The sequence below is a fragment of the Dendrobates tinctorius genome, unplaced genomic scaffold, assembly GCF_039654945.1.
Source record: "Dendrobates tinctorius isolate UK_male_01 unplaced genomic scaffold, ASM3965494v1 ptg000082l, whole genome shotgun sequence".
Lineage (NCBI taxonomy): Eukaryota > Metazoa > Chordata > Amphibia > Anura > Dendrobatidae > Dendrobates > Dendrobates tinctorius.
Window position 1 is genome coordinate 4,088,762 of NW_027361750.1, and position 24,143 is coordinate 4,112,904.

Below are 24,143 nucleotides of genomic sequence, written 5' to 3' on the forward strand. Positions count from 1 at the left end.
ATATAAAATAAAAATATAAATTTGGTATCGGCATAGTTGTACTGACCTGCAGAATAATATTGCCAGGTAATTTTTTTTTCTTTTTGACAATGAATGCCGTAAAAATAAAACTCCTAAAATAATTGCAGAGTGGCATTTTTTTTCTCACCATTTGGAATTTGTCTCCTGTTTTTCAGTACATTATGTATTAAAATAAATGGTGTGATTCAAAAATACAATTCGACCCACAAAAAACCAATCCTGTGTACGGCTATGTCAGAAAAGGAACAGAGGGCAAAAAAAGATGTTTGTGTCCAGAGTCGGACTGAGGTACCAAGGGCATTCCAGTGGTCAACTAAGAGGTCCCCTTTACAACTAAATGCAAATGTTACATTATCCTCAATTATAAATTTATAGATCAACAAACTGGGTAGATTGTTAAATGAATAAGATGCTGCCTTTTTCTGTACATAGTGATTCAAGTACATAGTGCCAAGTACTGATCATATAAGAGGGTGATGGCCCACTCCTGCACAGGGACCCACCGGAGGATTCCCCAGTTGGCCAGTCCAAGCCTGTCTTTGTCATTAAAAGGTTAAAAGAGAGCTATGGGTGATGCAGATAGTTTCTCTTGAAGACAGTTTCTAAAGTTTTCTCATTATGATTAATAAATGTCATTAAGAAAATGTACTAAAACCTGTCCAAACTTAGTAGCCTATTATTTATACAATACAATGTAGTTTTTTATGGTATTTTATATATGTTTGCAGTTATGGAGCCTAGTTTTTGGTGGCTTGAAAATCCCTGTGAATATTAATGGTTATCTGAAGGACCAAAGAGTTATATTTTTAAGAAGATCTGTAGAGTGATCTACTATAAGAACATTACAGCCAATCAATAGTATAAGAAAGTAATACAAACACATTGTCTCTTCTGCTTCATTTAAATGATGGATCCTTTTTGCTAACATTGTGGCATTCTTTTTGGGTGCCGAGTTCTCACACTTCATTTTTCCAATTAGCCGGTTAAGTGTCTTGCAGATATATCTCCTTTCCACAGTTATGACTAACATAATAAATACATCAGCAGGTCATCTCATTAATGATTTGCATAACCATGACAAGAGCGAAAGGAATTCTTTTACTTTCAACAATGATAGAAAGGGAAATGAAAATAAAGCACGAAGTGATGAAAACCACAGAGTGATATCGCAAACATTACTAGTTTCATAGTTAGACTTTCCTTCTGATTTTGTTCCTAAAGTGCCATATTCCCGATATCTTTTTTTATTTCTTTTGCATATTAAGTAAACATTTTGCTTTTTACAGGTAGCTTCATGTTGAACGGCACTTGTAATAATAAAATTAAATTATATATTCTGAAACATTTTTGAGTAATTTCACTTTTTTTTTAACTTAAGCCACAGTAGAGCTCTAGTTGTCCGTTTCCCCTTTTCTTGGATGTTTTTGCTACAAATGAGCACATAGATTTGTAGGACTCTGGGATGCTGACAAGTAGGATAGGTTTGCAGTTCACATATCCAATAGAAATGCAATATTGATATGATGGTTTTCCAAGGTCCTGTGAAACAATTTTTTTCATCTTTATTTGATGTACATGCATATAAGAAACTGCACTCTAAGTACTTTATTTAGGATATGACCACAACTAAGGGTTTGTGCCTACGATCCAAAACTGGCAGCGCTTTGGACGCAGCGCATGTTCGCTGCACCGAATGCACTGCCGTCTGTTGAACGCAGGTGAATCTGCATGTGTTCACTGAACCGCACGGATTCACCGCGTCCAATATATTGTATGGGTCAAATTTCTCTTTCGGGACTCGTGTATCCGCAAGAGAAATTGATATGCTGTGGTCTTCAAAGACACATGTCAGTCTTCGCGGGTGAGCCATGGGTGTCTCTGGACACATAGTGGACATGGGATTTCTTGAACGAGTTGGTTAGGAGCGTCAAACTGGTCTGTAGGAGCCAGAACGCTTAATGGTTGGTAGGGGATCAAATATTTTTTTCTCACTGCAAAATGCAAATACATTTATATAATTTATACAATGTGTTTTTCTGGATTTTATTTTTGATATTCTATCTCTCAATGTTAAAATTAAACCTACACTTAAAATTATAGACTGTTCATGTCTCTATCAGGGAGCAAACTTACAAAATCAGCAAGGGATCAAATCCTTACTTGTCCCACTGTGTGTGTGTGTATATATATATATATATATATATATATATATATATATATATATATATATATATATATATTAGTAACAAACCTTTGATATAACATTTGCTAGGTGTTGTATACTATAGCTGGCTTGTGTACAGCTTTACAGCCACCTGCAGTGCTGGCTACACTAGTGCAGTTGGACAAAACTATCAATTCCAACTAGAAAAGCAAACATTTTGCCCATTAAAGCTAAAATGTAGCCAACAAGTCCCTCATTAGAAAATGCCTGTGCAATAAAATATCTGTCATTTTGGATTTTAATGTGCTGGATTTTTTTTGTTCCCCAGGAGATAAGTCAAACAAATTGTTGCACATAACAAACTGTACATGCTTATGGTAATAATATAATGTATTTTGCCAGCATAATAGCCTGCATATTAGAAAATACGTATCTATGTTTGTAGAAAAGAGTTATGAAGACAGTAATAGTGAATGTAAAAATCACAAACTTTTTGATATTTGTGACAAATTGCAAGACAACCCCACATGGAGGTCTCAAAAACCCACTGCTATCTAAAAGTGACCTGAACTATAGCTATTGACAGCCTGAGCAGCTTTTAGATACTTTTTTTCAGCAAAGTAGAATAATGCAGATGTGTCTTAATGGAGGTTAGAGCTGATTTTCTTTTATTTCCTCATAAACCTGGTCCAGGACCCCAATAATTGGAACGAAGATCAGTGTTCTCAGGAAACCACATGTGCACGGGCCACATTTCTTGCGCTCTGCTGGCTCGTCATACACATTTTGTCTCTGGCTGATGTTATGTTACAGCTTTCTTTTACTGTAACTTGGCAAATAGCAAAGTAAATAATGTGTTACGAAGACTCTGATTTCTATAAAGAATTAAAAACCAAATAGCAAAATCATATATGAATTCACATTGCTAGCAGAAATTCTGCACTGTTAGAGGATGATCAATTCAGGTATTTTCATTGTCGGGTTTACACAGAGCAAAATAATATTATAAAAAGATATTGAAGTGTAGCCTTAGCTAATGTGGGGCCACTAAGCACTTTAAAACTTTTTGACATCATCACCTTTCCAAATTCAGATTGTGAAGCAGAGCACCACACCCTCTCGCCAAATGTTCCATAATGGTAACATAAAAAGAATAGAAGAGGTGGGAACAAGAGTGGCTATGGTGCCATCAATCAGCTACAGTTTTGCAATTGGAATCGGTTCTCTCCGCGCTTTTGCTCTTTTTTTTTTTATATCTAATTAACCCCTTCTCTACATATGACATATATTTAAGTTGTTTGTCACATCCCTGCCTTCGATTTAATCAGCTGTCATGTGCCTTTAACAGCAGTGGATGGATTGGAGCTCCACCCGCTGATGTTTTTTGGAATGGCGGAACGCACTAAATAAAAATAAATAATAAAGTGCGTTCACCGCTTGGGGTCCACCTTGCAGTAGATGTTACATCGCTGCTAGGTAATGACAGACGAGCAATATGGCGGTATAATGTTAGACTTCACCCGAAGTGCGCAAAGCGGGCTCTGTTCACACACAGAGGCGCCGCAACATAAACATACGAAAACGCTGAGCCGGTTAGTGTCACAGACCACAGGGAAATGCACACACGGTATCTGGTCACAGGAGCAGGACCCAAGGCAGAGGAGCTGCGTCCATCTAGACCTACCTAGACCTGTGTGTGGTGTCGCTACTGCGGACGCCAAGGAGGGCTGCAACTGCAGTGCGGGGTAGGGCACGGCCGCTAGTCGACAAAGCTAGGAAGCAGGCGTAATGTCGAACGCTAGAGTAGAGGTGCGGCGTGCACAGTGGCCTAGGGCTTGCCACTGACTGGCGCTGACTGCTGCACTAATTCCCTATCCACATTCGTAATATCAGAGGAAGGGGTTTCAAATGAGTCAGTCACCAGAGTCATACATCCATCACCATTCACACATTAGCTTGAAAAGTCTATACTAGCGCATGGCCGAACGGTCATGCGTGCTTTTTATAGCCGTGCAGGACCTTCCAGATCTCTGAGATGGAACAATGAGATCTGGAGCAGGACCTGGGCACATGACTCCCGATCTCCAATGGGAGATAGCCTCGTGAGCATGCCCAGTAGGAGCACAGAGGAACTTAGTCTCTGGAGTGGTCTGCTGCAAAGTAATCTTCTCTGCAGTAGATAGACAGCAGGAGACCACAGAATGTGAGGCTCCGGATTCCTGCAGAGCAGACGCAGAACCCAGACGCCTAACAATGTTAACCAGTTAAATTTCACTGTCAATTTCTGACAGCGGATTTAGCATGCGCCAGATGGAATCGCGTCATAAATCCCGTTGATCAGCATTTCGTCACATAATCGCGGTGTGTGAATGAATTGTCATGTTCTCAGAAGACCTCCATGCCTGTCATTACAAAACTGTGAATGCCAGATTATGGCCGGCATTCATAGTAGATTGTGATTTGTGCTATACATATGTTGCAGGGCTCCTTTGCCCCATTGAAAATAAAACAAATAAAAAAATTACACTTTAATATCGCTGTGCTCAGATAAGTCCAATCTATCAAAATATAAAATAAATTAATCCGATTGATAAACTGCGTAATGAGAAAAAAAAATTAAAATCCAGAATTCCTTTTTTTGCCGACACAACATTGCAATAAAATGCATTAAGAGGCAAGTAAAGCATAGTATCTATCTCAAAATAGTATGAATTAAAACTTCATTTCAGTGTGCAAAACATAAGCCCTTACCCAGACCCAGATCCAGAAAAATTGAAACACTACATGTCTTGGCAAATGGCGACAAAGACAAAAATGTTTTTTTCATACAAATTTCAGAATTTTTTTTTCACCACGTAAATAAAAAAAAATTAAACATATTTGGTATCAGCATACTCTTACCGACCTGGAGACACATATAGTCAGGTCAATTTTACCATAAAATGAACCCGGTAAATAAAAAACACGAAAATCAATTGTGGAATTACACTTTTTTTTTTAATTTTGCCAAACTTGGAATTTTTTTTTCCCATTTCCAATACATTATATGATACAATCAATGGCGCCATCCAAAAGTACAACTCAACTCATCTCCCAAAAACATGACCTAATGGAGCTATATTGATTAAAATATGAAAAAAGTTATGGCTCTTGGAAGAACGGGTGGAAAAAAGCAAAAAAGAAAATTCGGAAAATGGCCATGGCGTTAAGAGGTTAAAAAGGAAAAAAATATATATTTCTTGAAATGATCAATTTCTTATTATATGTTTAAAAAGATGTAAATATTTGAAGATGACATGTCAGTATAGATGTTGCAAAACCCAGCTATTTGACAGAACAAAGTAGTAGGATATCATAGCCTATGGTCGATGCGGCTTTTGAAAAGTTAGAAACAAGCTTTTATGGGATGAAGTGGCACATACATCTTCTAGAACCAATACCTCTTAGCTCTAGCTATCAATGGCACATACAGCAATCCATCCATTACCAATACAATAGTGTATATCCTTGCAATATGCCATCAATTTATATTGTGAGACTGGGGGTTGGCTTATGCTCATGGTACTTTTTTAGATGTGTGTACCTTTGCTAATAAATATATTTATTAAATTCATGTGCATTTGTTGTACAGGGCTTAGTTTTAAACCAATGTTTTGCTCATGAGCCATACCAGCCTATTTCTTTACGTTTTCCACTGCATTTTTCTTGCCACACCCTCTCTTCACATGTCATTTTTCTTTTTTATAATGTTTTTGTATATTTTATAAATTGTGTTATTGCTTAAGGCCGTTTTGGCACTCAGGTGACTTTTGTATGATTTCTCTCAGCATTTGTTTATATTTTGCTTCTTTATAAACTTTTCTCATGCGATGTCAAAGAATAAGAGACTATAAAAAATGTTTGCCTGTACTCTATTTTCCAGATTTTAGACATTTCAGAAAACTAGGAAAGTATTTTAACGACTAGTGGCAGAAGGTTAAGTGAACAGATAAGATAAGAACAGCAGTGCAAAGAGGAGGTGCTGACATAACAATTAAATACCACACTCTCGTGCAACCTGTTGAAATGAAGGATTACACTTGAAAAAAAAACTTGTGTTGTGTTGATTTTAAAATGTGTTGTCATTTTAGATTGGATTTGCCATGAAAGTCTACTTAATCATTAGTGATGAGCGAGTATGCTCCGATATGGTGTTATTCGAGCATGCTCGTGTGCTAGTGAAGTATCTTCAACATGCTCAAATACTACTATGGCCCCATACACATTAGACTAATGTCCACTGAACTCTCTGATACTGATGGTTTCGGCCCACGGTCTAATGTGCATGAGGACTCCAAAAGGCTGTTTGTCGGTAGAGATGTCAATCGAGCTTGTCCGATTTCAGACTATCGATCACATTGTTCTTTACAAATGAGACTATTAACAAAGAAAACAAGGTTCCAAAAAGTCAAACAGAAAAACTTAAAAAAAAAAACCTACAGGGCTATCCCCACTGCCCCATCCCCTCTCTGTAATGCTATTGGACTCTTTAGCCCCACCTTTGTAAATTGCAGGAGGGTTTTTAAGTTTTTCTGTTCCATCACGTTGTTCTCCCTGAAATAAACGGCCAACTGATGTGTCACTTGGTAGCCTTCTCACTATGAATATAGGTCAATGCTTTTTTAATTGTTCTGTCAGGAATGTGACCATGTCAACATTTAACATGCTAACTGAGACATTTGGAGCCGGAGCTATAGCTCTTGGGCTTTTTTACAATTTCTAGGAGCATTGCATGTCTTGACCTTGGGGTGAATTTGCTGGCATGTTTACTCCTGGGAAGATTGTCAACTTTCTTGAATATTTTTCACTCATGAATGATCTTTGTCATTGTAGAAAGATGGATTCCGAATTGTTTGGAAATGGCCTTGTAACCCAATCCCAGATTGATCGATAACAACAATTGCTTATCTAAGATTATTGCTGATTTCTTTCCCCTTTGGCTTTATATTAACACATGCCCTATTTCCCCAAACTGCCAAAACTTTCGCTTATACAGAGGTGGTCATGCTTGCCGATTAATCAATAATTAAGAGCATTTGCTTAGCAGCACCTGGATGCTACTTACCCTTTTTGGCCTAGATTTGTTAAAAAAAATAATAACATGGTGTAACTTTTTATGTGTCGTTATTCATCTGAAGTAATATTTTCTCAATGTTAAGATGTTCTAAAGACTAGGTGTTTTTTTTATTATGTCCTGATGTAGAACATAAAAAATCAAAGTTTTACTTATGACTGGATCTTAGATGTTGAATGCAAATACCTCATTTTTCTCTCATCTAAGGGAGCATGAGTGTTTAGTAAAGTATTTCTTAGGCTAGTTTCACACTAGCGTATCTTCACACATCGCACGGCGCCGCTAAGCCCTGCCCCCTGCCCGCCCCCTCCGGTCATCTCCTCCCTACTATCACACAGCACTGCATGCGATCTGCGCACCCTATGTTTAGCATAGGGTGCGCTGGCCATGCGCTAGTAGGATTTTTGCGTGCGCTGCGCACTTTTGAAGGTGCGCCGAGTGCCCCAAAATGCAACGTGGTGCATTCGGCGCACATCGGCGCACCTTCAAAAGTGCGCAGCGCACGCAAAAATCCTACTAGCGCACGGCCAGCGCATGGTCTGCGCACCCCATGCTAAAGATATGGTGCGCAGATCGCATGCAGCGCTGTGCGATAGTAGGGAGGAGATGACCAGAGGGGGTGGGGCTTAGCGGCGCCGTGCGCTGCGTGAAGATACGCTAGTGTGAATCTAGCCTTAGTCATGGTATGACGGCAGCTGTAGAATCCCATGTGTTAGTCCCCCTCTGTGTCCAGTAATATTTTTGACACCATGGAAGAAATCTGAAATAATTCTAAAAGCGAATATATTTAATCATCTTTAAAAATCTGTATCCACAGTACATACTGTAGAAAATATTGTGGTTTACTGATCTTTGTCTATGAAATGGCATTATGTCCATGACATGACATGCTGAAATATGGTGCATTGTGTGCATTTCACATCAATATTGTCCTTGTCAACAACTGAGATGAAAAAAACATTTCTACTTAACATGAAATGTATTACCGAATTTATAAAAAAATAGTGTTTAATACTCTAAAAAACTGTTTCTGATATTGTCATGGTTGTTGCTTTTCTGTCATTTACAGTGCGCATGGAAAGTATTCAGACCCCTTTTTAAAATTTTTCACACTGTTTTTCAATGCAGCCATTTGGTAAATTCAAAAAAACTTAATTTTTTTTCTCATTAATGTACACTCTGAACCCCATCATAACTGGAAAAAGCCAGAAATGTAGAAATTTTTGCAAATTTATTAAAAAAGAAAAACTGAAATATCACATTGTCATAAGTATTCAGACCCTTTGCTCAGACACTCATATTTAAGTTACATGCTGACCATTTCCTTGTGATCCTCATTGAGATGGTTCTACTCCATTGGAGTCCAGCTGTGTTTAATTAACTGATAGGACTTGATTTGTAAAGGCACACACCTGTCTGTATAAAGCCCCCATTACACACTGCGATATCGCTAGCAATATCGCTGCAAAGTCACAAGTTTTGTGACACAACAGCGATCTCACCAGCGAGATCACTGTGTGTGACAGCGATCAGCGACCGGTCCCCCTGCCGGTATCGCTGATCGCTCTTGGAAAGCCATGGACATTTCTTTGATCGCTGGTCTCCTGCTGACCAGCACGCATCGCTGCGTGTGACAGGGGGAGATCAGCGATCATCTGGTAACTAAGGTACACATCGGGTATCTAAGGGACGTGTGTCACTTAGAAACCCGATGTGTACCTTAGTTACCAGTGCGCTGATGCAGGGAGCTGGTAACTAAGGTACACATCGGGTTTCTAAGTGACGCATGTCCCTTAGATACCTGATGTGTACCTTAGTTACCAGCTCTGTTTGACAGCTCACCAGCGATCATGTAACGACTCACCAGCGATCCTGACACGTTGATATCGTTGTCGGGATCGCTGGTGAGTCGCTATGTGTGACAGGGCCCTTAGACCCCACAGCTCACAGTGCATGTCAGACCAAATGAGAATCATGAGGTCAAAGGAACTGGCCAAGAGCTCAAAGACAGAATTGTGGCACACATCTGGTCAAGGTTACAAAAGAATTTCCACAGTACTCAAGGCTCCTAAGGGCCCCGTCACACATAGCGACTCACCAGCAATCCTGACAACGCTGTGAACTTGTCAGGATCGCTGGTGTGTCGCTACATGATTGCTGGTGAGCTGCCAAACATTCAGCTTCACCAGCGATCAGGACAGCGACACGCGTGTAACAAGCGACGCACGTCACTTAGTTACGCACTGTGTTCCTTAGTTACGAGCGCGCTGGTGCAGGGAGCTGGTAACCAAGGTACACATCGAGTTTCTAAGCGCCACGCGGCGCTTAGAAACCCGAAGTGTACCGTGGTTACCAGCTCCCTGTACCAGCGCGCTGGTAACTAAAGTACATATCGGGTTTCTAAGTGCCGCGTGGCGCTTAGAAACCCGATGTTTACCTTGGTTACCAGCTCCAGCTCGCTGATCGCTGGTCTCCCGCCTGCCACACGCAGCGATGCGTGCTGGCCAGCGGGAGACCAGAGATCAAAAAAATATCCTGGCCATTCCAGGACGATCAGCGATACCTGGCAGGGGGGCCAGTCGCTGATAAGTGTCATACACAGCGATCTCGCTGGTGAGATTGCAGTTGCGTCACAAAACTTGTGACTCAGCAGCGATCTCGCTAGCGAGATCGCTGTGTGTGACGGGGGCTTAAGAGCACAGTGGCCTCCATAATCCTTAAACGGAAGAAGTTTGGGACCACTTGAAGTCTTCCTAGACCTGGCCGTCCAGCCAAACTGAGCAGTTATGGGAGAAGAGCTTTGGCGAGAAAGGTAAAGAAGAACCCTAAGATCACTGTGGCTGAGTTCCAGAGATGTAGAAGGGAGATGAGAGAAAGAGCCACAATGTCAACTATCACTGCAGTCCTCCACCAGTCGGGCCTTTATGGCAGAGTGGCCTGACGGAAGCTTCTCCTCAGTGCAAGACATATGAAAGGCTGCAAAGAGTTTGCTAAAAAACACATGAAGGACTCCCAGACTATGAGAAATAAGATTCACTGGTCTGATTAGATGAAGATAGAACTTATTGGTTATAATTCTAAGTGGTATGTGTGGAGAAAACCAGGCACTACTCATCACCTGCCCAACACAATCCCATCAGTGAAGCATGGTGGTGGCAGTATCATGCTATGGGGGTGTTTTTCAGCTGCAGGGAAAGGATGACTGGTTGCAATTGATGGAAACATGAATGCAGCCAAGTACAACTTGATGAAAACCTCTTCCAGAGTGCTCTGCACCTAAGACTTGGCCGAAGGTTCACCTTCCAACAAGACAATGACCCTAAGCACACAGCTAAAATAATAAAGGAGTGGCTACAGAACAACTCTGTGACCATTCTTGACAGGACCAGCCAGAGCCCTGACCTAAACCCAATTGAGCATCTCTGGAGAGAACTAAAAATGGCTGTCCACCAATGTTCACCATCCAACCTGACAGAACTGGAGAGGATCTGCAAGGAAGAATGGCAGAGGATCCCCAAATCCAGGTGTGAAAAACTTGTTGTATTATTCCCAAGAAGACTCATGGCTGTACTAACTCAAAAGGGTGCCTCTACTCAATACTGAGCAAAGGGTCTGAATACTTATGACCAACTGATATTTCAGTTTTTCCTTTTTAAGAAATTTGCAAACATTTCTACATTTCTGTTTTTTTCAATGAAGATGGGGTGCAGAGTGTACATTAATGAGAAAAAAATGAACTTTTTTTTTAATTTACCAAATGGCTGCATTGAAAAAAAGAGTGAAAAATTTAAAGGTGTCTGAATACTTTCAGTACCACCCACTTTATATTATTGACATGGAGAAATATTGTATCAGTAGCTTGCAGTTAATATACGTTTTGGAAGTTAAGGATAAATAAATATATATATAATAAGCATGCAAGAGATTAATGGCATTAATATTTAAGTCAGGTTGTTGTAAAGCAAAACATTTTTGAAAAACGTAAAGTCTTTTCTTGTGACTTAAACTGAATATAGACTTGTTCCTTCTTGGATTGTCAAACAAAATGCTGGCTATCTGAAGACGGCTTTGTTCTCTATATCCTGTGTTGGATCCACAGGTAATCTGTACCTTTCTTTCTTCAGTAATTGTGGTGGGAAAGTAGAGAAAATGAAGGGGGTCGCAGAGTACACTCAAGGCAAGGTGTGACAGGCTCTGCCAACTGTTAGTGATGAAATCCTGTGAACTAAGGACACCTCTTATTCACATGCATTCATTCTGAATGGTAGGCAAATAATGATGGGCTAAAGACACTCATTCCTGATCAAAGGATTTAATTGACTTGGACTGAAAACTATAATCCAGTTTATCTGTCCAATTTTAAATTTCATCTTAAATGCTGATTAGTGTCCTAGCTCTGGTTTAGCATTTCCTAATTTGATTTTTTTTCACTTATATTTGTCACACACAATCTTTTTTCTAACATTTTTTCCGTAGTTGTCAAGCATAACTTTATTTGATACTAGCGATGCTATCAACTATTTTTTTTAAATAGCACAAATATATTTTGTGGCATGGATTTACCAGCCTTTGTTCTTGTTGGAGCTAATAATTGAAAGTGTTGTTGAAGACAACCCCAGTCCATATGCGCAAGTGGGACATATGCATATAATAAAAAAGTGGATATCTCGGAAATAAGATGTCAGATCGCAGTTATCAAGGTATCATTTTATTCAGCTTCGTTTGATCAAAATGCCCATATAGACTGCTTAGGAGGGTTGATCCTAATGACATATTCTCTTTAAATGCATCCATAGACCCCATTTACCCAAAAATCAATTTGACCTCTGTTTAGTGGAATGAATTTAGGCTCATATCATTTTTGGTTTTTAGGAAGGCACAAAAGCCTTAGCTACTTCATTGGAGTCATATGGGTGATAGATGCCACTGTATGGTATCCAACACAGGCTTCTATTAAACGTATACAATGGGAACTTTTCTTGGTATGTATTGTACAAAAGGAAAAAATTCAGCACAAAATTAATCTAATTTATAGCCTATATGCTATCAAGTATTATTCAAAAGATTATAACTCACCAGGTAGCTGTCTCCACCACAGCTTGAAAAGTTACAGAGATCCAGAAAGCCTGTCGGCCAGAGCAGACAAAGATACTTCAAGAAAACAAAAAAAATACCTATTATCTCCGTTAAAAATTCTTAGATAATTTTAATGACAATCCAGTTAAAAAAAATCTCCATATACATGTTGATGCGTTTCAACTAGCAGCTTTAATCATAACTTTATTTATCGCATTGGCTAGTAGTTTTCAAAATTAAAAGGTATAGAATATATATTTCTCTTAATACTTTTAGATGGCAAACAAACATTATAAAAACAGAAGTTTGAACATTTTAATGTAATGCAGGTTCTCACAGATACAGCCAGGGATTTATATTATTCAACACGGACGAGGAAGGAGTTGAAGTAATTGCCTAATGACAGATATGAAGAGAACAGAGAATGCACTGATCATTTCCTGTATGCTGGCCTGTTTCCAGCACGTCTCAATGGGCTCGCTGATGTAAAAAGAAAACGAAAATTGCAGCTTCTAGAGGGAATTTTCTTTCTGCTTTACCCTTCAGAATACGGCATTGAAACAATTAAACTTTGGGACGGTGTTAGTTTTCTCACGATAAACTGGGAATTCTGAGCAAATGTGGAAGTGTGTTATTTTTGCCATAATAATCATACTTAGAGGATCGTAACGCTGTTAAGCCCTTTCATACAACTTGTTTTTACATCATAAACGGTGTTATATTTTCACCTTAACACACAATCATTGTTGGAATTTGTGCCTCTCTAGGTCAACATTCATAATCACTCCCTAAACCCATAGTAAAATAAAGACATAAAAACATAACATAAAAACCTTCATCTGTAACCATTTACCATAAAAGCTCTAACTATAGGATAGATTTATCTTGGCTTGAAGTTATTTATCAAAAAAAAATTTTTGTTCTTTATGCAGATGATGGAAAAAAACCTAATTTCCTTACGGTAAACTACTATGGTATGTGACTGACCAAAATCCTGACATTCTCCAACTGATGTTGTAATCTTTGTGCAGAAGCTTTAACTGGGGGGCATTTTGTTAACTGGTCATCAGTGATAATCAGGGGGTATTTTTTTAAAAGCCATGAAGAGTGGGAGTACAAATCTGAATATTTTGGTGTGCTCCTCATTTGGCAAAACTTTTAAATGTTCTGGTCTTGACGTTTGAGTGGATAGAGCTTAGTAGAAAGAGGTAGTTCCATTCTCCATGTGACCTTTCTGTATTATTTTCATTAGATATTAGCCTAAATTAGGAAGGGTCATCAATATCAGATCGGTTAGGACCGACCCCAGTTCCCCCACCAGTCATCTGTTACCAGCTGCAGCATCAGTGAGATGTAAACACATAGAGCAGAGCTGCACAATACAGTGGCAATTGCCAGGTCCCGAAAAACAGCTCCTATTCTTTTTAACATTCAATCTGTCTCCGCTTTTAAATAAATATCGTATTTTTCAAATTATAAGATCCACTTTATTTCCCCCAAAATTTGGAGGAAAAATGGGGTTGCATCTTATAATAGAAATGTAGCGTATCGGGCGGGAGGCGGCTATAGTGGAGCCAGGAGAGGGATACCTGGAGGCAGGGTTGCTGCTGCAGGGAGTTGGCAGTAGGAGTGGGTGATACTGTGTTGTCACTGGGCTAGGAGCGTGGGGTTGTTCGGTGGGCTTAGGCCTTCAGAAAATGTTGTGAGTTCCTGTGCTTTCCATCCTTTTCACTGCGGTGAGCTTTGGTTAAATGGCCACTGCAGGCAGTACATGCGCAGATTGAGATCTCGGCTCCCGAGATCTTAAATAGCTACTGTTCTACAGTAATACCAAGCAGCAGCCACTACACATTTAATGAATCTACACATTCTGACTGGTTAACCACTTTAGGAGTGTATATAATACCAGTTTTAACAAATTTTCCCCAATAATTTATTTTAATATTTTTTCCTTTTTAGGGGGGATGATTGTATTTGGATTGAAAAAAAAAATCTCCATTGACAATACTCATTTCCCCAACTAGAAGGAAGTATTGTTAATTGTGCATTTATTTTAAGAATTATTGTAGCATATTCAGAATCAAAGGCCAGTAGTAAATTTTTTTTGTAATTCTGAATAAATTCTGCCTTAATGCAAAAAAATGTAAGTTTGACAATACATACTACCTTAGATATATATTGCCAAAGCATTTATTATTTTTTTTACAAATAGTTGTATTGAGAAGAGTGTGTAGTTCAACACCATGGAGGTTGTAGGATCTCGGCAAAGCATCCAAGTATGTTCCATGCGCAGCTTCTGGGCTGATGATTGCAAATTTGCTTCCAGTATTTGCTGATAACGTGCTGCATTCATCTTTCCTTCAACTTTAACCAAGTTTCCTCTGTCTTTGAAGCTCACACATCCCAAAACATCAGCGATCCACCTCCATGCTTTACAGTAGGAATGGTATTCCTTTCATCACAGGCCTATATTAACCTCTTTCCAAATGTAATATTTATGGTTGTGGCCAAAAAGTTCAATTTTGGTCTCATCACTCCAAATTATCTTGTTCCAGAAGTTTTGAGGCTTGTCTGTGTGCTGTTTTGTGTATTGTAGGCGAGATACTTTGTGGAATTTGCGCAGTAATGGCTTTCTTCTGGTGACTCGACCATGCAGCCCATTTTTCTTCAAGTGCCTCCTTATTGTGCATCCTGAAACAGCCACACCGCTAGTTTTCAGAGAGTCCAGTATTTCAGTTGCTATTTGTGGATTTTTCTTTGCATCCCGAACAATTTTACTGGCAGTTGTGGACGAAATTTCTGTTAGTCTACCTGACTGTGGTTTTGTTTTTACAGAGCTCCTAATTTTCCATTTGTTAATCTCAGTTTGAATGCTGCTGACTGGTATTATCAATTCCTTGTATATCTTTTTGTTTCCCTTTCCTGTTTTATACAGTTCAACTACCTTTTCCCATAAATCAGTTGACAATTCTTTTGCTTTCCCCATGACTCACAATCCAGAAAATTTAGTGGCTGGATGAAAAATGCAAGAGTCTGTCTGGATCCCAGAAACTCTCACACTGATTACAAGCAAACAGGTCACAGATGAGGATGTTACCTTTTGGTAGCCATTCAAACCCATCTGTGTTAACTTCTGTGCATGTTATCAGGCCAAAATCACCAGGGTATGTAAACTTTTGATCAGGGTCATTTGGATGTTTTTGGTTGTCATTATGATTTAAAAAGAGAAAACACAGTAGTTTGACAATAAATGGCTTCACCCAACCACTAACCATGAGTGGAGAAAGAATGTTGGTGTTATCATCCATTTGTCTCTGAAAAAGGCCAAGAAAGCAAGAATTCTGCTGAGGTATGTACAATTTTGAGCACAACTGTAAGGCTGAGTTCACACGTGGCATTTTTTCGCGTTTCCGCGGCGGTTTTAACCGTGCGATTTTGCCGCGAAAACGCGAAAAATAAGCATCCCATGCATTCCTATGGGATTCTGCAATGCTGTGCTAATGTTGCGGAATCGCTTCGCGGTAAAAACCACAGCATGCTCATTAATTTTGCGGAATCGCGGCGATCCCGCACCCATAGGAATGCATTGTTCTGCTTACCTTCCGCATGTGGCTGTGCACACCATGCGAAAAGTAAGCAGAACAATTGTGGATGGTACCTACGGTCCAGAGGAGAGGAGACTGTCCTCCGGGCTTTGGGTACCATATCCCTGTAAAAAATAGAATTTAAAACAAAAAATATTGTTATTCTCACCTTCCGACGTCCCGCGCAGCCTTCCCGCGTCTCTCCACGCTCCCGTTCCCAGTAAGCCTTTGCGAAAATGCCCGCGATGACGTCCGTTCTTTCGGGATCGCGAAGTCTCGCTGTCATTCGCCCAACGTCATAGCGAATTACAGCGAGACGTCGTGATCCCGCGAGAACAGACGTCATCGCGGGCATTTTCGCAAAGGATTACTGGGAACGGGAGCGTGGAGAGAGGCGGGAAGGCTCCGTGGGACGTCGGAAGGTAAGATTAACACCATTTTTTTATTTTTTATTATTTTTTGCATTTTATCTTTCACCACTGATGCTGCATAGGCGGCCTCAGTAGTAAAAAGTTAGTCACACTTGTCAAACACTTTGTTTGACAAGTGTGACCAACCTGTCAATCAGTTCTCCAAGCGATGCTACAGATCGCTTGTAAAACGCTAGCATTTTGCAAGCTAATTACGCTTGCAAAATGCTAGTTTTTCAGCAGAAAAATCGCGGGAATTTAAAATGCGATTTTCCCGCGGAATGCAATTCCGGAACTCTCACGGTAATTTCCGCGAGAATTCCGCTATGTGTGAACCCAGCCTTAGTAGATTTTCCAGGCATATCCTCTGGCAATGCACTATAGATAAGTAATAAATTGCCATCATCACCTTCTCAGCCCTCCTTCCTAAACATTTAGCAAGATCTCAATGAGCTGTGTCCATTAATTGAAAATTGCAAGCTGCTGACAAACAGAGCTGCTTGAAATTCTTCAGTATTGTGCTGTGAGCAAACACAAGTGGCAGCACCTTCACAATAGGGAGCAAATAAGGAAATTTGCATAATAGCCTCCTTATCAGCTAAAAGATAAGGAGGTCATGCAGTAGTTAAAGGTAAATATGTGCAGCGTTATCTTCAATGGCAATCGGGGCATGTTAACTGGCTGAATCATATCTTAACATCTCAGCAGCAGTAACAGTTAACTTTTAATGATATGCCAAGAAATCTCACTTTAAACAAAGGTTGCTACCTAATTGTACTGTACTGGCAAGTTCTATCTTTACTGAAATCAGGCCAAACAACAAGATAATCTTGTAGTTATGATACTTTTAATGGCTATCAAATATAAAATAAAGCAAGCTTTTGAGACTTCTTGTAGATCTCTTCTTCAAGCATAGTATGAGAGCAATCTTAAGGCCACGTCACACTAAGTGATATCGCTAGCAATATCGCTAAAACGTCACCGATTTTGTGACGCAGCAGCGATATTGCTAGTGATATCGCTATGTGTGATGCTTACCTCTGACTGGCTCCCCCGCTGGTTATCGCTGATCGCACGAGAACATTCTGGGCCATTTCCTGTCAGCCGCTTCCTGCTGGGCGTCCTGCTGGCGCCGACGAGCGATGCATGGAAGCGGGCAGGAGGACGTCTTCATCGCCACGTCTGACTGGTAAGTAATGACCGCTGCTGCGTCGCTACATCGCTAGTGAGATCTGCCTGTTTGGCAGCTCACTAGCGACCACTTAGTGATGCACCAGCGATCCTGACCGGGTCATATCATGGTCGGGATCGCTGGTGCATCGCTTAGTGTGACGGGGCCTTAAGATCTAAAATTGAGTTATCTATATACTAATGAGTGACGCTATCTGGCATTAAAGGTGTGCTGACCCAATTTATTTTTATGCCACCATAAATAGATATGTTGACCATTTCTGTTTCTGCTGAACATTATCACCGATGACTGGGACATCGCATACACTTATACAGCTATTTGATACAAATATGAACCAGAATGAATTAATAAAACAGATCTGTTTAAAAAAAAGATATGCTAAGGATATTTCAGAAGTCTTCGTACACACTGCCACCAGTAATTTATTTACAATCTACCTTTTCAGTTCTCATCTAGGCCTCATCATGCCTTTTTTTCCCTTATCTAGAACAGTTGACCTCAAGAGAGGAGTAAAAGGTTATAGGGTCAAAGTCTTTTCCTCCTTGGGTCTTGCTGCTCGCTGAGAGAAGGGTGGCTGGAAAATAGATGTTTTAAACGTGAGGTTGAGGGTCACTGTTTAATTCAGTTACAGAACAGCTGGTTTGAGTTTTTCTTCAACTCCAACCTCCCTCCCCCATCTTAAAATCTACTGAAAAAAAGCTAAATATTCGGAAGGCGTTGGTAATGCAAAATATCTGCTTGTACAATCAATAAGGCAATATTTAAATTTTGTATTTTATGTTCACATTTTGATTCAATATTTGTCGACATTTCATGCTACTTTTAGGAAACACTAGAGCCAGAACTCATTGTTTCTGTAAAGAAGTCAAACCCTATGTTATAAAGTGATAGTTATTTTACATAGAAGGCAAATCAAATGCAAACTAAATGTCTATTCTTTGTTTATTGGATACAAGAGCAAAAGTGTATGAGCTTAGTGTTGATGTCATGATTGAAAAAGAAATCTGACAATTGGTGGTGGCTCTTTGTTTTGGGTTCAGTGTTTTTAATATTAGTGAATGGGATTTCTGTATACCTTTCATGAATAATGTCTTCAGGAAAAAAAATATTATAATTCCTTATAACTTTGCTATATATAAAATAGAGAATGTCCCCTAGAAAATAATAATCATCCATGTCTGCTAGTATTGGTTCATTGTTTCATATGCTGCCATACAATGTTACCCAATATAAATGGTCAGCTATATTATGCAATTCCAATAGTGTAATATCCTATATAAAAGGAAAGCAACAAATGCATAGAGGTATGAAGAATAAAAAATGTACTTTATTAACCAGAAAATATACACAATAAAAATACACTAAAAACAAGGAGAATTTTCAAGAGTACACACAGCGCCAGGGTACAGGTGATATAACCACACAAATGATGGTATGTAAAACAGATAAATCAGATAACCAACAATAAGTAACAAGCAGTCACAGATAAAGTGCTATGTGCATAGAAGGGTCAGGATCACAGGGGAACTCGTATATACTGATAATTACAAAGGTAAAGAATGTATATATTCAATGCTTAGTCATAATGGAAGAGATCCCAGAATGTAGTAAAGTGCCATATCACTGCAACAACCACAGAGTCCATAGTAAATTCACACTGTCATGATATCTGTAAGAAATGTATATAGAGGTCACTAGGAGTAACAGGACTCAAAATAGAGTGATAAGTATTATCTAATGCTGTTAGGTGGCAAACCCCAGAGCGTGTTTCGCCCCCGAAGAAGCGGACACAAAACGCGCGAAGGGGTTCTGTCACCCCACAGCATCAGGTAATACTTATAGCTCTATTTTGAGTGTTGTTACTCCTAGGGACCACTATATGCATTTCTTACAGATATTATGACAGGATGAATTTACTATGGTCTCCTATGCACATAGCACTTTATCTGTGAGTGCTTGTTACTTATTGTTGGTCGTCTGATTTATCTGTTATTACATACTGTCATTTGTGTGGCTCTTTTGCGGAGGTAGTGGAAGATAGGATTCAGAGAAGTGTAGGGCTATAATGCACAACAATACATACCCACTATACGGGCTGTTCTTGAATCAGAAGAGCACATTCAGCAGCCGTCTAATCCTTCTGAAGTGCAAGGACAAATTCAGGAAATCATATGTGCCTACTGCTATGGCTGCTATGGGGATGTATAACAATTCACTAAGGGTAAAAGATGGCTATGACCTAGGGCTGGCATACTAATGGAAATGATCAGAGAATTGAGTACCTTTGCTTGATACGTATTGTGGTTAGTCATGTGCAAGATCTGTGTCTGGTAATTACTCTGTGTAATGCTGTTTGTAATGTAGTAATGCTGTTCTTAATGTTTTGTTTGTAATGCTGTTGTAACGCTGCTGTGATACCATAATTTCCCTCGGGATCAATAAAGTGTATCGTATCGTATATTACCGGTACCCTGGTGCTGTGTGTACTCTTGACACTACTCCTTGTTTTTTAGTGTATTTTTATTGTGTATATTTTCTGGTTACTAAAGTGCATTTTTTATTCTTCATATGTCTATACATTTGTTGCTTCCCTTTTATATAGGATAATATGCTGCCAAGCAATGGCAGGATAGCCCAAAATTTGTTTCCATTCCTTCCTGTATCTAGGAGAAGAGCGGCTTAAATCTTAACATTACCCTTCCACTAGAGAGGGAACATCACCATAATGTCTGGGGATCTTGAGCAGGTTCATAAGGACCATAAAAAAAGAGTCTAACCCAACCTTAGCTAGGAACAGATTGGTAGCTACTTTTTTTCATTTTTTTCTATAAAACTACATCAATTGTCTAATGTGTTCATTTTTTAAAAAAAAAAAATACTTAAAATGATGTTTTGGGACATAGATGACCAATTAGGGCACTTTTAAACGTCCAAATCAGAGATAAACAATATGGTGATCTGAGGGAAGTTATTATAATGAAAGTCTAGTTCCGTATAACTAGGCTTTGGGAACATGTAAAGAAATGTGTAAATTAAAATTTCTGTAAATAGATAATTTGCTTAAAGACTACCTCTCACCTGTCTGTAGCTGCCCATTTTATTTCCGAAAACAATGAGCATCTATGGTCAGATGATTTTACTAAATATATCTTATCAACAAATATGCCCTAATGCCAGGCAAAGTGACCTGCAATTCTAGCAAAAGTCGAGTCTGTGGAATCCCGACTTGTAGAGTGAGATAGCAAAAGTTCACGGTTCCCCTCAAAGGGAAATTTAGTAACTCAGTGCATCATTTAATAAGCATATATTGAGCAGTTACATCCTGGACCATAACTATGGTAGGTGCAGGGGTTGAAACCACATTCAGTCTCTGAAACCTAAGGGGCCCAAAAGGTCTCTGTGGCCCATATTAAAAGGTCAGTACTATTAATGGTCTGTGATATTTGGGAACCCTGTTGAGGATTTTACATTGGGGTCCACAAGGACAGTTATGTCACATATCGTATCTCTGCCTTTGATTCAGGCTTGCAAGCCGAGCCCGCATCTTCATTGGCTGATGATGGCTGACAGTTTCAGGTGGAGTGGAGCTTCACATGAGGCTGTTAACCTGTTAAGTGCTGCTGTCTAATTTCGGCATTTAACACACGCCATCAGGGTTACTCATCATTCCATATGCCCATAGGCTTGCCTGTGATGTGTCCCTGAGGGGACTAACAAGTATAGTAAAAATGAGAAAAAAATGTTTTAAAAATATGAAAAAAGATACAAAAGTTAAAATCACATTCCATTTCTTCCATTAAAATTAAAACAATTAAAAAAATAAAAGCATCATGTTAGGTCTTCTTATCCTTGTCCCTTCTATTCTTCTGACCATGATGTCCTTTACTAGTGATGGTTATCATTCTATGATGTGTCCAAAGTAAGCAAGTCATAGCTTGGTGATCATTTGCTGGTTTGTTACATATTTTTAATAAGAAAAATGTATTCTACAAGCATGATAACTGATATTAAATTCCGATCAATGTGAGATTTTTGCTCTCTAAGCCATTGTGATATTTGAGAATTGAGTGTGTCATTTGCGATTGTTGGCTCTCTTGGTATGCCTGGATGCTAAGCATTCCTTGGTTTCCTGTATGTGGAATGTTAGCATAAGGTTTTTTGTCAGTCATTCCACAATAGCATTGGATCGCAAAACCCCAAATTCACTTTCAGCGTGCACTGTAAAGAGCTGTGTAATACAAGTATTTGGCTGAGGATTTGTAAATAAACACCTTAACGATCACGGCTATGAGATTCTATTCAATCATGTGAACCTTTAGTACAAATTAATGAGAATTTCTTCCAGTAAATTGCTCTAATTATAATTCACGTACTTTCTATTTTAAAAAGATTAGTAACAAGGCTCTTTTGTGTAGGCAGCACAAGTAGCAAATACCTTTAAACCTTAAAAAAAATAAAGTTTGTCTGATCTGCTCCTTTCCGATTTCATATTTTCAGAATCTGAACACTCTTATTTTTTTTTTTTCTTTTTAACCAAGGCAAAATAAATAAAACTCGCAAGTCTCAAATAAATGGAAAACTAGTAACAGATTTTTTGGTGTACACTGTTCAGAAACATTGGCCCCAGGCTGTGTTAGTGTGTGGCTCAACAGCAATCAGAGGTCATAATTTCATTGGCGGTTTCCATCGGGTTTAATTTTTGTAGCATGTTACATTACTGAAAATGTCTGGTTTCAGTTAGGCTAAGTACTGGCTGTGTCAGCTTTAAACAGTACGATATTTAAAGTACCTTAAAAAGTAAGGAGACCGTTATGAAGTGCATATACTAATTGTTCTTAGCAGCTTAGTAAATATTGAGAATGAGTTGGAGGTCAGTAAAAAGTAATGACAGCTAACGTTTTTGGAAGGCACTTAAAGCATAAAGTGGATATTTTACAAGACCACCACCTACTGCTTTAAAAGGCATGCAATAACATTTCAGGATGAAGTTATTAATTGTCTACTTATTTGTGTTAAGTGGCAGACACAATAAATACTCAATATATCTGTCTTTCTGCAGGAATGTGACCAAGTTCATATAGATGATGTATCATCGGATGACAACGGACAAGATCTAAGGTACGTTTACATTTTTGGAATTGATTCAAGTCATAGTAACATAGTAACATAGTTTTGAAGGCTGAAGGAAGACCTTATGTCCATCTAGTTCAGCCTATTTTTAGTGCAGCTGTTCTGCATTATTGATCCTGGGGAAGGCAAAAAACCCACAGAGTAGAAGCCAATTTTCTCCATAGGGAAAAAATTCCTTCCCCTAAGCAGGGTCAACCATCTACCTATAATATTCTGTTATTCGTAACCTTCTATACTGTTACTCACAAGAAAAGCATCCATTCCTTTCTTAAATTCATTCAGTGAGTTGGCCATCACCACTTCCTCAGGAAGACAATTCCAGAGCCTCACTGCTCTTACCGTGAAGAACCCTCTTCTATGCTGGTGCAGAAATTGTCTTTCCTCCAAACGAAGAGAAAGCCCCCTTGTTCTTGTCACAGTTCTTGGTACAAACAGTTCATTGCCCTCTGATATACTTGTACATATATATTAGGTCTCCCCTAAAGGCCCCGCCACACATAGCGATCTCGCTAGCGAGATCACTGCGGATTCACAATTTTTATGACACAACAGCGATCTCACCAGCGAGATCGCTATGTGTGACAGCGATCAGCGACCGGCCCCCCTGCCGGTATCGCTGATCGCTGCAGGAAAGGCCAGGACTTTTTTTTTTTTTTGGTCGCTGGTCTCCCGCTGGCCACCACGCATCGCTGCGTGTGACAGGCGGGAGACCAGCGATCTGCTGGTAACTAATGTACACATCGGGTATCCAAGGGACGTGCGTCCCTTAGATACCCGATGTGTACGTTAGTTACCAGCGCGCTGATGCAGGGAGCTGGTAACTAACGTACACATCGGGTATCTAGGGATGAATGTCCCTTGGATACCCAATGTGTACGTTAGTTACCAGCTTCCTGCATCAGCGCGCTGGTTACTAACGTGCACAGCGATGCCGGGCACTGGGCGTCGCTGTGCTTATCGCTGGTGAAGCTGTCTGTGTGACAGCTCACCAGCGATCACCTAGCGATTCACCAGCGATCCTGACACATTGATATCGTTCGTCAAGGAAAACACATACAGCCCATAAACGGCAACGCTTCCCAGGACTCACATCCAAAGATGATATTCCATATTTTTTTATTTCATAGGTTAAAAAAGAGATACAACGCGTTTCGGATACAGTGTATTCTGCATATTCTATTGTTTAACCCCTGACCGACGTGGTCTTTTTCTGTTTTTTTTGCGTTTTCATTTCTTCCTCCCCTTATTTCCAGAGCCATAACTTGTTCTGTTCACAGAAACATTTGAGAGCTTTATTTTTGCAAAACGAGTTGTACTCTTAAGGGACTCCATTCAGTGCGGTGAAATTGTGAAAAAAATTCAATTCTGACATTACATCTTGAGAATTGTTTACACAGCATATATTTTGTGGTGAAAATGACCCTGCAGTATTATTCTGCTCATCAGTATGGTT

General features: G+C 39.5%; 1 protein-coding gene across 4 annotated transcripts in view; it reads left to right on the forward strand.

The window, feature by feature from the left end:
* EYA1 (EYA transcriptional coactivator and phosphatase 1) overlaps positions 1-24,143 on the forward strand; it is a 162,613-nt gene that overhangs the window by 125,014 nt on the left and 13,456 nt on the right. For all 4 annotated transcript variants that reach the window (XM_073583848.1, XM_073583851.1, XM_073583850.1 and 1 more), the window contains exon 12: positions 22,620-22,678. In XM_073583848.1, the coding sequence (XP_073439949.1) occupies positions 22,620-22,678 (59 nt within the window). The remainder of the gene's footprint in view (positions 1-22,619; positions 22,679-24,143) is intronic.